The following is a 14199-nucleotide window of genomic DNA, read 5'->3' on the forward strand; positions in this document are numbered from 1 at the left end:
CCTGCAAGCCTGGGGGCCCACTTTGTTTACTGTCATACATTAGCACGTATGACATGTAAGTGTTAATGTGAGCTCCAGACTTAGCATCTGCCAAGGAAACACTTGGATGCAGAACCACCAGATCCATCAATTAAGACAGCAGTTGCTTATGGACTCCCCCATGTGGAGATCAGAAATCTGGCCTTAATAACTAGAATTGGTTGATAGTCGATGAAAAGCATGTAAACGATTATACTGAGTCATATAGTTGTTTGGGGATGGTTTGGAGGAGTCTTCAGAGGACATTTACCTGTAAACATGACTGCTTATACAGGTATCCTGATAATGGCAAAAGTCAGGCCGGTATATTGTGGTCTATATAAAGCCAGGGTTTTGGGAAAGCTTTAATAAGCTTTCCTGAGGTTTATATGGACCAAATTAAGCTCCCGAGGACTACACAGAAACCTTTGCAGCAACCTGCACTGCAGCTGGCTCATGTCAGACGCCCTCCCTAGGCTGGCTTGAAGTGAACTCAAGGAGCATCCATTACCTTCCACTGAGCCAAAAGGCAGCCCTGACAACTTGTGATGGTCCTGATGAGGATGAGACTCGGACCCTATTAACATCCCAAGGATAGCAGAAGAGACTACTGAGCACGGGGTCTGCAGACAACCCTCCAGCACGCTGTTCTGCAGGACACCAGCACACGGTCAGAAAGCATTCACCCAGCCATAAAACATCTGCTGTCCTGAAGTGTTAACGTGGCTTGCATCAGGGTGAGCAAGCGTGTGTGCAGGTAGGTGGTAGCTACTTCTCTGAGTCGCTGGTATCCTCATCTATTCTTGCTGCAACGGAGCAGTGCCAGGTTTCATCACCTGGTATGGTATAATATGCTTTTCTCCACACTCCTCCTAACAAAGCTCCTGAGGCTGTTGGGTTGGCATGGGGCAGAGTGAGTGTTCTTTATAACCAAGTACCACTCTGCAGAGATACTGGGGGGGTGGAAAATGAGATAAAAAAGGCTCTTTGCTGGCCAGAGATGGTTTCTCTTCTGAGCAGGCTGATTCAGTTTGCGCTTGGGAGTGGGTGGGAGCGAGGATGCTGGAGCTTGCTGGAAAGGCATATTTGTAGCTTAGCAACAGGGTCAAAGGAAGCCAACCAAATGGAAGGATTGCAGAGAGCCTCTCCTGGCAAGCAGGTATCCATGCCTGGCTGCTTCCAGCAAATCCCTCCGCCTGCACCATGCCAAGCCTTTCAAAAGCAGAACCTTCCCCCCCCAACACTCCCAGCCTTGCTGCCGCCAAGCACTGCGATGCGGTGTGTTATTTACACTGGGGGGGGATTAGCTTCATTTCAGAAGATTATTGGGTTTTACCATTTTTGAGCTTGTGTTAATGCAATAACAGATTGCAAGTGATTATCATCACTGTCATTGTTTCTGTTGGCAGGGCACCGCAGAAGCACACAATGCATTTGGTTGTCTCCACCTCGCAGCCAGGGGAGGACTTAACTGTTCTCCCTTGTGCTGGCATTAGCCTTGGTCCACTCACCATCTTACGTCCCTTGCCAAAGCAGTGCTGACCAGTTCTGCCTCTGCTCTGCTCAGGTTACTGGATCACTTCAATACCATGGAGGAAGTAAAGTTGTATATATATAATCTGGGGGACGACAAAAAGCATAGAGCAGGACTGGCCACCTCTTAATTCCCTCTCACACTTTTCCCTCACAGGCATGGACGCTTTGGGATGGATCAGAGATCACAACCCTTTGGTACTTGTGTTCAGAGGATGCTGATGTGATGGTGTCCAGGGAGAGAGCGTGCCCTTCCTTTATACTCCAGTACATCAAAGTCATGCCCTCATCCAACAAAACTGGGGGGAGTCAACACACATGAACCTGCCTGCATCAGTAGCCACTGGATTCCCATGCACAAATGTTTTGCTCAGGTCCCTGGTTCAGCCTGCACTTAATTTGTATCTCACACCCCCAGTTCAATGCAGAGGCAGGAGAAAACGCTTGCTTTGCCACCGCACATGTGGGGTTTTCCATATTTGCCAGCAAAAGCTTCTCAGAAACAGGATGACCAGGGAGGGGATTGGTCTCTGCAAACTGAACAGCTCAAATCCAGCTGTCTGACGACCTACACATTCCGCTTCCTTTTCACAGTTAACTCTTTTTAACCTGCTCTTCTCTGCACTAACTCAAGCTCTTCACCCAGCAACTACAGGTACGGCTGGTCCCCCCCCAGCATATATTGGCATGGGCTGGAGTCCTGCCTGTGGCAGCTGGTGGATAAGCAGCTTTGTGACTCTGAAGCTTCTGGTTTAGCTCCAATTATGAATCCTGTTGCACTCCTGAATGCTTATGGCTGGCTTATTTCTAACTTGTAAGGTGTCTTTGTGCCCTAGCCTCTGCCCAGAGGAAACGCTTGTCCTTTTCCCCTTTGGTGGCAAGGATGTCCTGAGATACGTGTCATCTAAGAAGCGATTCCTGCTCAGTGCCCAGGTGGAAAATGAATCACTTCTGGGTCTGTGCTTCGGAAGAGATGTTCTGCTGAGCCCGGCCTGGCAATAGGTCAGTGAACTCCCTTTTACTGCAGCTACAGCCAGCATTTTAGAGCTAGCAGCTTTTACAACTCGTCACGCCACGTGCTAGCCCTCTAACGTGAGCCACCCCCATGCAGAAAGAACCATAACCCTTCATCTGTGACTTTGCATGTTGCTTTAGTAGTTCATGTGGTGCTTTATCTCATCTGTGGCCTCCTTCAGACATAGAGGAGCCCAAAGCAAACCCTGAGGCCAGTGGCATCTCAGGATCTGAGGTGCTAGAAAGCCAGAGGTCGAGCTGATTTTCAGAGCCTGGGGTTTGTGTGTCAAACACAGTGAGCATCCTGCAAAGCTCTGCTTTTTTATATCCTTTTTAGCCCTAAAATGGTGCTAGAGCAGGCCGTCAGGAGCTGCAGAAATTTGTTTAAACCACCCTGCCTGTCATCCGGGAGACAGGGCTCTGCTGCAGAACGCTGCTCTGCCTCCCAGCACCGTGCCTGCAAGTCCAGAACCCGCTCCTCTGGGAAGCAGATGCCAGTTGGCAGCGTCCTCTCACCCAATTTTAGCTGTCTAAATGTTAGACATCTAGTCTGTGCTAACCATCTAGGCTGTCTGTAGATCAAGTGACGTGAGATGAATTCCACCCAGAACGGTTACCAGCCTGGCTCCAGGAAAGGGAAAATTAAATCAAGCTCTGGTGTGCCGAAGCATCATCCAGCATAGTGGGTGATGGCAAATTTCATCAGCAAAACGAGGCGGCTCTGGGGCTGGGATTTGTTGTTTTGGCTTTTTATAATGAGATCCTTCCTGGGAGGAGAAAAACATCTGCCCAGGATGGGCCCAGTGATGATACACCAGTATCAGCGAGGTGAAAGCATCCTTCTGTATCAGCAGGGATAAGCCTCCAAGGACTTTCAAGTTTTCCTGCACAGATTAGAGAGTTGGAACATAGACCCATGTAAACACTATAATGTGAATAAAGCTTTGTTATGGCACGGAGGTAATAACAGAAATTGGAGCTATAGAAGTAATGAGTGAAGGTTTCCTCCAGCCTGTGGTTTCTGGTATTCTGCAGCTCCGATGGTGGCTGCAGCCGAGCACCACGGTTCCTGCCCCTCCTTCTTGTTTGTTTTTATCCTTTTGAGTTGTGTAGCAACTCGGGAGTCTTACTGGGAATACAAGGGACAGCTGGTTCACAAATACAATTGCAGCATAATTAATTTAAGCATTAACGATCCATTATTATCTATTATAGCAGGGTACAAGCTCTGCCTCTCTTGCCATGGAAACCATAGTGCAGGTTACCTAGGAATCCCTCTGGGATCCTTTAAGTGTAATTGCTAAGGACTTGGATCAGCAAAAAAAATATATGTGTTGTTTCCCAGCCTCAGCACTGCGGAAAGTGATGAAAACTTAGCAGCTCCATGACATTTGTGCTGATTTGTCACATAATTGCCAGGAACAGGCTGCTGTGAAACGGTTAAAGAGCGTTTAGTAAAAGAAACATAAGGGATTCACTTGCTTTCTTCAGCGTATTACAGCGTCTCCCGTGACTTGAGGAAAGCAGCCCAGGAGATGCTGAATGTGCACTTGATACCAGTGTGCAACTGAGGCATGGAGAAACCTGCTTCTGCAGAAAAGAAGCGGCTGAAGTGAATGTGAGGGTTTATCCCGAGCTGGGGTCTCTTAGTATCACCCCTGGTTCAGTCCTCACATTACAGGTGCCGGCGTGAGCTCTCTTGTTTGGACCTGTACATATGTTTTTAAGACTTTTGGTTCTCCTGGGGTTAAAAGCTGGTTTTTGACCCCAACTTCTTCAAAGCTGGAAGATGTGGAGTTGGGCTCAAAACCTAATATGAATCCAGGATGACAGGAGCAAAGTCAGAGAGGTGCTCTCTTCAGGTACATCAAAGGGGCCCTAAGATTAAAAGGGTTATAAGAGGACCCTCTCAAGTTAAACAGTGCACTTCTCTCTGAACACTGTTTACTTTGTGTTGTTGCTGGTAATGCCTGCGATGCCTGTACATGAAAGGGATTAGAGAAAAGAACAGTTTCTGATTACTGTGTTTTAAAACGAGGCAATCCCCAAACCCAAACTGTTTGCTTTGTGCACAGCTCCTCCTGTGCATGCCACAGCCCCTGTGGTGATGCTTGGACCTGGCTCATCCCTAGAGGTGTATGATGGCAAATGGGTGTCTGCAGGACCATCTTCCTCCTTATTCCCAGGTAATTACATTTATACTTGCATGGACACATGTATGTGCTATGGCCATTTGGGATTGGGGTTTGAACCTGTTTGAGATAAGAGAAATAAGGAAAAGCCAGTCCTGCTTGTGTTAGGAGACCTGGGGAAGACTCCCTTCTGATGGGGGAAAAATGTAAGTGGAAAAACCTGAAGCAGGAAGACTGAGAGGACCACAGAGTTAAGACACGGGGTTTAGTCCCAAGGAGGCTGACCCCAATAAAGCCCCCAGGCTGCTTTCCCAGCACAGTGGTCCAAAGGCAGATAGATGGAGCACCTCTGCTCACAGCATTGAGCCGAGTCTGAGATGCAGGCGAAGCTTCACAATTCAGTGGGTGCCTGTTCAGGACAGAGGGAACAGCTAGCTGTGTTTTTAATCTCATTTTGCACTCTTCAGGGATAAAGGTCCCTAACTTCTCTGAAGAGAGCACTCCACATTGAGGTAAATCTCTTCAAGAATAACCCCACAGCTGGAAGAAAAGGCAGCCATCCACACCTGCATCAGTGAGGAGGAGCCAAGTGCCACGCTCCATCCCTCCCACCCTGCTCCATCAAAGCCTGGACTGAGTCCCCTGCCTGGGTACCCTCCCTCGGCCCGGCTCCGGCTGCACAGTGTGCTCCAGCAGAGCCTGTGCTGGATGCAGATTGGCTGCTTCCTCCTCACTTTCCCCAGCGACAGCGAAACCTGCTCGGAATATCTTGATGGAGAATACGCCCCTCACGCAGGGAGTGAGCAGGGAAGATGCTGCAGCTGCTGGAATCCCTCCCTGCCTACCTGGCACTGACAAGGGGGTGTCTCTGACATCCCTAACCCAGCAGATGCTTGCGAGCTCCATTTGCTGCAACTGTTTGCCCTGGTTTTTTGTTTGCAGTAAGAGGCAGGATTGTCAGCAAACAGCTGAGAGCACGGAGATCCTATCCAACAGCCTGTGACAATGGAAGCAAATGACAGGGGTGGCTGCGGGGTGGTTTTTTTTTGCCTACTGCCCTTCCATCAGGCCTTCTCAACGAGATGAGATGGGGATTTTAAAGGGCCAAGTCTCAAGCCTACTCACATATCCAAGGGTGCCTTTAGCGAGGCCACGATGTGTCCCTATGAGTCTTCACCTGAATGTCCGTGATTGCTCCTGCCAAATGAGGACAGCAGATGAATCAGGCTCCATTCGTGCCTGACTGCCTGAACACTAGCCCTTCTTGCAGGCACGCTGAGGACCTCTGTGCCTAAAACACTTCTCCCTTTTACAAGCTGCAGATGTTCGGCACCTGCAGGAAAGGACACATATATCTTCCCCCATCCCCAACCCTAAAAATGTGATGTGTTTTGCGCTTGTGGGTTAAAGGGTTGCTGGCATTTTAGAAAGCCCCTTTCCTTTTCCAGTGCCTCAACAATTCCTCTTTTCCTTTCCCAATCTAAAAAGATCTTCTCAAAGGCCCTAGGAACCTGTGAAGCATGCAGGCACAGGCTGAGCTTTACACCTTGTGGGCATTTAAGGGCAGAACGGGTGGTGATGTTCCTGTAAGTCCCTTAATCCAACAACATCGACACTGATCCTTGTGTGTTGGCTTCCATTTTCATCTGCCTGAATGGTGACAATTGACGTGAGTTTGTACTGTGGATGCAGGGGTCAGTGCACACAGAGGCACAGAAAGATCAGGTGGCTTTAAATGTAATTTTAAAGGGCTTCTATGACTGTAGTGTGAGCTTGATGACCCTGAAACCCTGACAGTGAACACCAAGCAGTGCGGAATTTCATCAATGCTATTGAGCGCTGGGCACACGAAGTGACCTTTATAAGAGCAATTTTCAATTACTGATGTGCAGCCCCGATGAAGAGGGGCTCTGGGAGCATCTCTTTAAGGGGCTGATGAAAAATGGCTCAGAACAAAGTTCCCGTAGCTTGTATAGCAACCAAGAGGTTGCATCATAGCTTATATAGCAACCTAGAGCAACATCTGTCTCTTCTGCAGAGGTCTGCATCCCCACTGGGGCACATGTTACAAGAGGCTGGGCTCCAAGGGACCCTGCAGCCCTTCCAGCCTTGTTTCTAAGATAGAAATCAAGGCCAGTGACCATTTCAAGACTGTATTTCTGCAAGGCCAGCATCCCCATCCCTCTCCCATGAGGGTGTGCTTGCTCTCAGAGCTGGAGCTGGCATTCCAACACAGAGCCAGCCCACTGGCCTCACTGATGGAGTGTGTAGTGCTGTTTTTTGGCAGATTACTTTTAAACCAAGATTAAGGTGTGAGGGTGACCTCAGCCCTGCGTAAGGATACTACACTTAGGGCAAAAATAGCCCTACCGAGCTAAGAGCATCCTTCCCATTCCTTGGCAGCACCTTTCTGAAGCAGCCCAGCTGTCTGGGAGATGAGAAATGCCCTTTCCAAGGAGCAGCATCGCAGATGGCAGTGCTGTGGATCACAGGGAAGCAGGCTGTCATGCAAGCTGAAGCAGCGTGGGCACACACATGTGCACACACACGCATACACACAGCCAGCCCTTCCTGGGAGCTGCTGGCAGTCCAAAGAGGAGGGCTGTCTTGGGATAGAGTAAGAAATAGGGATTTTGGGAAGCTGGAGAGGCTTAATTCTGTGTGGAAAGACCCAGAGCATGAGGATGCAGTGGTTTTGTCGCAGGGCTAAGCATCCGTGTGTGCAGTGTCACCGAGTGCACACCAAGGAAGGTGGATGTGGGGGCTGTGGGGTAAATCCTTCCCTTTAGCCTTCCTCTCCTCTTCCTCAGGGACTCATGCTCATTGAAGTTTGAAATGCCCTCAGGTCCTTGCTGGTGGGTGCAGGCAGGCTCACTGTGCTAGGCAGGAGGTTGGAACACAAATCACTGCATCCCCCATTGCTCTCCTACACCTCTTTCCCCTGCTCCTCTCCAACCACCCCTCTCTGCCAGGCCACTGGAACAAAACCCTGCTAGCACAGTGCAATTCTTGCTAGAACAAATTGTTGCTGGCATTGTAGGTTATTTAAATCCACATATTATCTCTTCCTCTGTATTACATTAGCTTCCTCCCAAACCTTCGCCATCTGTTCCACCCTCGGTTATGAATGTGAGAAAACTGAACATGCTGCTCCACAGCCATAGCACTTTAAAAGTATGATGTGCATCCTAATGGCTTTTCTGTGTGCCTTTCCATGCAGGCTGTGACCCTTCATTAGTGCCTGGGATTCACTCGGAAGAGCCATTAATGTTATGTTGCATTAGGGGATATTTACCTCCAGCTCAAACCCACCTCATTGGGTGGGAGGTTTATGTATGTGCAGGCTGGGGTCTGCTTGCCTTGGGCTGGGTGGGGAGGGGCATCAGTGCCACTCACACCAGTGATCTCCCCAAGGGATGTGTGGCTCTCAGCAAGGAGAAATGGTGGCTCCATCCCTCCTTTGGGACCTGCGTCTGTCCCAGCTCCCTGCTGCCACGCGAGGTCACATCATGAGAGGTGCTGGACCATCTGTGAGTCCCACAGACTTCAACAGGGTTGATGTCTGTGCAATTACTGCTGCTGCTTTTCCCCTCTGGAAGCCTGTCAGGCCCCTAATGCTGCCTGTCATTCCTCTGGTGTTTCACAGGCATCTGCTCTAGCAGGGAAGGACAGCCTGGTCTGGCCTCAGCACCCGCTGGTTTGCTCAGTGGTGTGTGCTCAGGGCTGGCTTCACTGTGTGTCCTGCAGTGCAGTCCCCCAACAAACACACTGTGCTCAGCTCTTCCCTAAAGCCGTGTGGGTGCTCCCGAGCCTGCGCTGCAGCCTGCAGGATGGATAGGGAGCCGGAAAGCTACAGGGCTCTGTGTGGGGGTGATTTATCCACAGCCACAGCAGGGAAACCACAGCAGATCTGTAGTTCAGTCCCCCTGCATCCCGGGTGCTCACGGCTGCGGATGTCCCCGCTCCCTCCTTTTCCCCACCCATTTGCTCTCATTCCTCGTCTGCAGGTGCTGATACCTTTGCTCTGCCAGCGTCTGGAGGAGCAGGGATGCTTTAGGGGTGTCAGCGGTGATGATACATTACAGAGCATGATGCTTTCTACCCCAAAATTTCAGCGTAACTGATAAATGTAGTTTCAGTTTCATGATCCTTGTCTCCCAAACAACCAAGCGTCATCTTCTGCTGCCCTGACAAGGAGATTTAGCTCCTATCTTCTGCCAGAGCCTGACGTGTCACCATCTGAGAGTTACAGACTTTCTTTTGCCTGAGTAGGTATGGCCTGGGCTGGGGGAAATTCAGCACCATAGGATCCCTCCTGTGTTGGGCACTTAACAAGAGGCAGTTTGGCACGGTGGTGGCTTCCCCATTGCTCCCATCAGATCCCCATCACCTCCTTTAGCAACAGCAAACCAGTGGGGAGAACAAGTGCTCTCAATGTAAGTCTAAGAGTCATCAAAAAACAGGCCTGCGAAGGGTCTGAAAATCACACAGCTCAGCCTTCTCCCAAGGCAGGTTCAGCTCTGACCAAGTTATATTTGAGCTGCAGATGTCCAGCCAGGTTTTAGATCACTTCCTCCCTCCCTGCCACCACGGCCTCCCCTGGCAATTTATTGTCATGGAATCATAGAATAGTTAGGGTTGGAAAGGACCTTAAGACCATCCAGTTCCAACCCCCTGCCATGGGCAGGGACACCTCACACTAAACCATGGCACCCAAGGCTCTGTCCAGCCTGGCCTTGAACACTGCCAGGGATGGAGCATTCACATCTTCCCTGGGCAACCCATTCCAGTGCCTCACCATCCTTACAGTAAAGAACTTCCTCCTTATATCCAATCTAAACTTCCCCTGTTCAAGTTTGAACCCATCACCCCTTGTCCTGTCACTACAGTCCCTAATGAAGAGTCCCTCCCCAGCATCCCTATAGGCCCCCTTCAGATACTGGAAGGCTGCTCTGAGGTCTCCACGCAGCCTTCTCTTCTCCAGGCTGAACAGCCCCAACTTCCTCAGCCTGTCTCCATACAGGAGGTGCTCCAGTCCCCTGACCATCCTCGTGGCCCTCCTCTGGACTTGTTCCAACAGTTCCATGTCCTTTTTATGCTGAGGACACCAGAACTGCACACAATGCTCCAGGTGAGGTCCCAGCTCACTAGTAATGGCTAACGGGTAACCACTGCCTCTAACACTTGAATGTAAGCCCATCAATACAGTTCATTGAGAATGGTTTATTCCCTTCCACTTTTCAGCAGCTGCTTATGTGTTTGAAGATTGCTCTGTCTCCTCTTCCCTACACTGCACACCTCCAGCAGGCAGTTGGTAATGCCCAACATGTCCTTGTCTATCCCAAAGCAAGGAGCTCGGGACTGGATTTCTCACAAAGGTTACCCTCTGAGTCCCACAAGCTATGCCCCTGCTTAGAAAGTGTGCTTGTGCTCCTCACAGTGGAGTGATAGTATAGTATATAGATTGTAGAGGTGCAGATACAGACATAGATAGTATAGCTAGATATATATATAGGTATAGGTATAGATAGCACAGACTGATGTTTGGCTGTAATCTCTATCACCCTGATCTGCAGAGCTCTAATAGCCCACTACCCTTGCTGTGCATGTGCATTGCTTTCCCTGCCTTGGTGTCCTTCCTAAATTGCATCCTCTTGTCTGCAGTTTGCCAAGACCCTTTCGCATTGCATCCCCCCTCCTGGCTCACATCCACACAAAAAAAAACCCCCGAGCTGTATTGCACCACGCAGATCAGCACAGGAAACCCAAGCAGGGATCAGCTCAGGAGCACAAACACTTTGCAATGTCCCCTGCTCCGTGGCCATGGCTCTCTTCTTCAGCTGGGTCAGGCCTCTGCTTCAGCAGGCAGTGCCATCATGTAGCAGCAGAATGACTGAGAGCCATGGGAGGTTCACACAGTGCCCAGATACCACGATTTAAGCACTGGTGTTGCAACAGGGTCATGCCATGCTCTTGGGCCAGCAAGAAGTTTTGTTGCCATAACCAAACCACCAGGAAGCATCACCAACACCTTTCCTGCAGCTCCCACCAGGATGTTGTGCAGAGAAAACCCTTCCAGCACACACCATTATGCAGGATGGGAGAAGGGATGAGCAGGGATTCAAGGCACAAACCCACTGCAACTTCGGGGTCCACCACCACAACAGCTCTGCATCGGGTTGATGTCAACACACAGTTTCACCTACTTACCGTACTGGATTTGAGAGCATCCCCATTGTCTTCTTCAGATTCTAGTGCAACAGGTAAAGATTTCTGTGGAGGGGAGAAGGTTAAGTCCCACCTTAGTAGCCGAGGTTCAGCTTTGTCCCCGAATCTCAGGTTTTCCAGTTTCTGCACCGTGGGTTCTGCAGAGGAAGCTGGCCTGAAATTCTCTTTGTTCTGGGACTTAGACCTCAGTCTCTGAACCCCGTAGCCCCGGTCTTCCCCACGGTGGTCATCAGCCATGCTCCTGCAGGGTCCTCCTTTGCTATAGTGTCTTTTTTGGGTGTGAATCTCTTGCATATAAGAATCCATCCTCATGAGGGGCTTCATCTCCATCTCGTAATTGCTCATCTTCTCCTCTTCTAGCTCAAGCAGTTTGGAGCTCCCTGAGCTGTGGTTGTGGGACCTGTGGTGGGAAGTCCATGAAACTGTGGCTGGGGAATCTGTCCACCTCTCTCTTTGCTTGTGGTTGGAGGCCGAATGTTTGTGTCCTCCACTCCGACCTCTGTAGTCTTCAGGGACCGAGGCTGACCCCATCTGCCCGCTGCGCAGCGTCCCGCTTCTCATGCCGCGAGTCCCACCGACCTTCTCTTCGCTCCAGCTGTTGGGTCGCAAGTAATCCCCTCCACGTCCCTCCAGCAACATCTGGATCTCCCCACCCCTCTCTTCATCCACCGAGACCTGCCTGGAGAAGTGAGCGCTCTTGTTCCTGCAGGAAGGACCCAGGGGCGGCGTGGAGGAGGGACTGGCAGGGAAGCTCTGCAGCGGGCTGTCATCCGGAGTCAGGTCGGACGGGGTGGTCCCTTTGCGGTACAACTCGGGGCTCTCTTGTTGGAGAGGCGTCCCGGTGGAGAGGACCTCAATGTCATCGCTCGAGTTCTGGCGCTTCGGTCTCTGGCATTCGAGCCCTTTTTGTGCAGTCATCGAGAGGGAAAAAGAGAGGGAGAGAGAAATGCCACAGGGTTATTTCTGTTCTGTGGGCACCCACCAGGTTTTTCATGGCAGAGAATAGGGCTGGGAGTGCTGGACAGCAGGAGAACCGCAAGGCAAGATCAGGACAGCAGCAGCGGAGCTCAACAAACAGATTTTTCTGAGAGAAAAGGCATTGTTGGTTTTACACCAATCCTGCTGTCACCACAGCATCCACAGAGCAGCATGGGAAACAGTTCGGCATCCGCTGCAGGCTGCAGGCATTGTCAAGACAGATGCATTCTGCACTAACGATGCGATTCTCCACTGCTGTTAACCTAAGGGCTACCAAGCCTTTTAGGAAACACCTTTAGCCTCCACAGTTCTCACCACCCCTGCTGCTAGTGGGTGCCCTGCTTGCTTGGGGATGTGCATAGGAGGACCACAGCCCCAGCAAGGTGAGGAAGCTGCTTATGATGCAGAGCTGCTGAGAGCCTTGTGCCCTGCCGCTGCTCTGCCTATAGCCCTGCTTTCCCTGGCAGGTTGCAGGGATGGGCAGCTTGCAGCCCTGTTTGAAAGCATCCTGTGCTGCTCCACATTAAGCAGTCACTCTAAGCCCACTAAGGGTGTTAAGGTGATTTTTGGAGATCACCTTTTTCCATCAGTTCCCACGTAAGCATAAGAGGGGAAATGTGAGATGAACCCATGGCTCACCCTGTGCCCTGTGTGCATGTGTGTGCTGGGTGCTGCTGGGTTCACCCCGTGCCCAGCTCACTGCCCACAGCCTTCACACCTCTCCCTGGATGGGAAACACATTGGCTTTGCAGCTGGGAGGTAAAGAGAATCTCACCTGCATGTTTACACTGGGAGATGGCCTCATCCATGCAGACGTGAGAGCCTCCCATTAAAATAAATCCTCCCATAAAATCCCCCCCCCAAGCCATATATCAAACAGCTTTCCTGCCCTGGACACACGAGGAGGACATGGATGTTTCCCCATGCAGCCCTCCTTGCTGATGCGGTGGAAAGCACATGGGTGGCTGTGCCTCTCGTGTTCAGGCAGGAGCAAGGTAGCACATTCGGTGCTATGTGTGTTCAATAATCAGTACAGAATGCATTTCATCCTTTCTGAGCCCAGAGCACCCCTAAGATAGCATCTCCCTGGAGACAGGGACTCGGAGAGTGTTTCAAGCAGGAGGTGAGCATCTGGCATTAAACACATTGCTTATACTGAAGTATTTCAAGGGGGTACAAACTAATAGCATTAATTCTTCTTTTACCCTCTCAAGGCACCGTTGTTCCAGCTAAACCCATGCGAAATTAGGTGAACAATTTGATAAATACATTAACTGCCTAATGCCCCTGAAATGCATCTAATTGCAATTGCTATGGCTTGGCAAGAAATGAATCTCTAAAAGGAAGATCTCAGTTTATTACTGTGGTTTAAAAGTGCATGCTCAGAAGCTCTCCACAATTCTGCTAAGCAATTTTCTCTATCGCATCTTCTTGCGCTGCTGCTGCTACTGCTGGCATGTGCCTTTGCCCTCAGCTGTCCCCATGTCCCACCATGCCATGGTCTGGATACACCCAGGGAATGCTGGGAACATGCAGATGGATGTCCCCATGGAACCACTTGCAGGGGAGGTAAAAAGTAACAAGGCTGCTTGGAAATTTCCTATTGAGGCAATTTCTCAATGGGAAATTGTTTCCTAATGACTGTCAAGGTTTTTGGTACTATTTGCTATAGAAAAATCAGTCCGGGGACAATACTCCTGCTTCACTCTTAGTTTGTTCCCTTCATTCCTGTTTATCTGCCTCCAGGGATTTATCTGGAGCCCCCAGGCAGTCCCTGTACTAGTGGGAAATTGTCATGAAGGACCAAGGTGCAGTTCACCCCCTCCGCCTTCACGCAGAATAACTGTCTCAGGGCAAAAACAGAGACTTGTTTTTGTGGGTGTTGTTCAGAAGTTCCTGTTCCAGCCACCCTCTAATGTCACAGATGGGAAACTGAGGCAGGGAGGGGATAAATGGCTTCCTATGAGAAAGCTATAAACTACTGAGACGGGCTCACCCGAGACTTGGGGTGTCCCAAACTTTGACCGATCTTCCCCAGTTCAGGTCTCCAGGACTCTTGCTGAGATTGCAGGGATTTGAAAGCTTCCCACCAACTCAAACGACCCCAAAGCTGAGCTCCAACAGCACAACCAGCCACAAAACACCCGCTGCTCCTGTGCTTTCGCACTGACCCCTGGTCCCCTGAGTCCAATGATGGAGGCAGGAGAGCCCAATGATGCTCCAGCATCCTCACCCTGGAGACCTGCACGAGGGACCACCTTCTTAAGCACCTTCACATCCTAAATCTTTCCCACCC

General features: G+C 50.4%; 1 protein-coding gene across 1 annotated transcript in view; it reads right to left on the minus strand.

The window, feature by feature from the left end:
- Positions 1 to 14199, minus strand: part of JPH3 (junctophilin 3) — a 57128-nt gene that overhangs the window by 3155 nt on the left and 39774 nt on the right. Inside the window, exon 4 of the mRNA XM_061477330.1 lies at positions 10908 to 11827. Coding sequence (XP_061333314.1) covers positions 10908 to 11827 — 920 coding nt within the window. The remainder of the gene's footprint in view (positions 1 to 10907; positions 11828 to 14199) is intronic.

The sequence above is a fragment of the Pezoporus flaviventris genome, unplaced genomic scaffold (assembly GCF_033815535.1).
Source record: "Pezoporus flaviventris isolate CSIRO_AGI_PZ_B2104156 unplaced genomic scaffold, CSIRO_AGI_Pfla_v1 ptg000105l, whole genome shotgun sequence".
Taxonomy (NCBI): domain Eukaryota; kingdom Metazoa; phylum Chordata; class Aves; order Psittaciformes; family Psittacidae; genus Pezoporus; species Pezoporus flaviventris.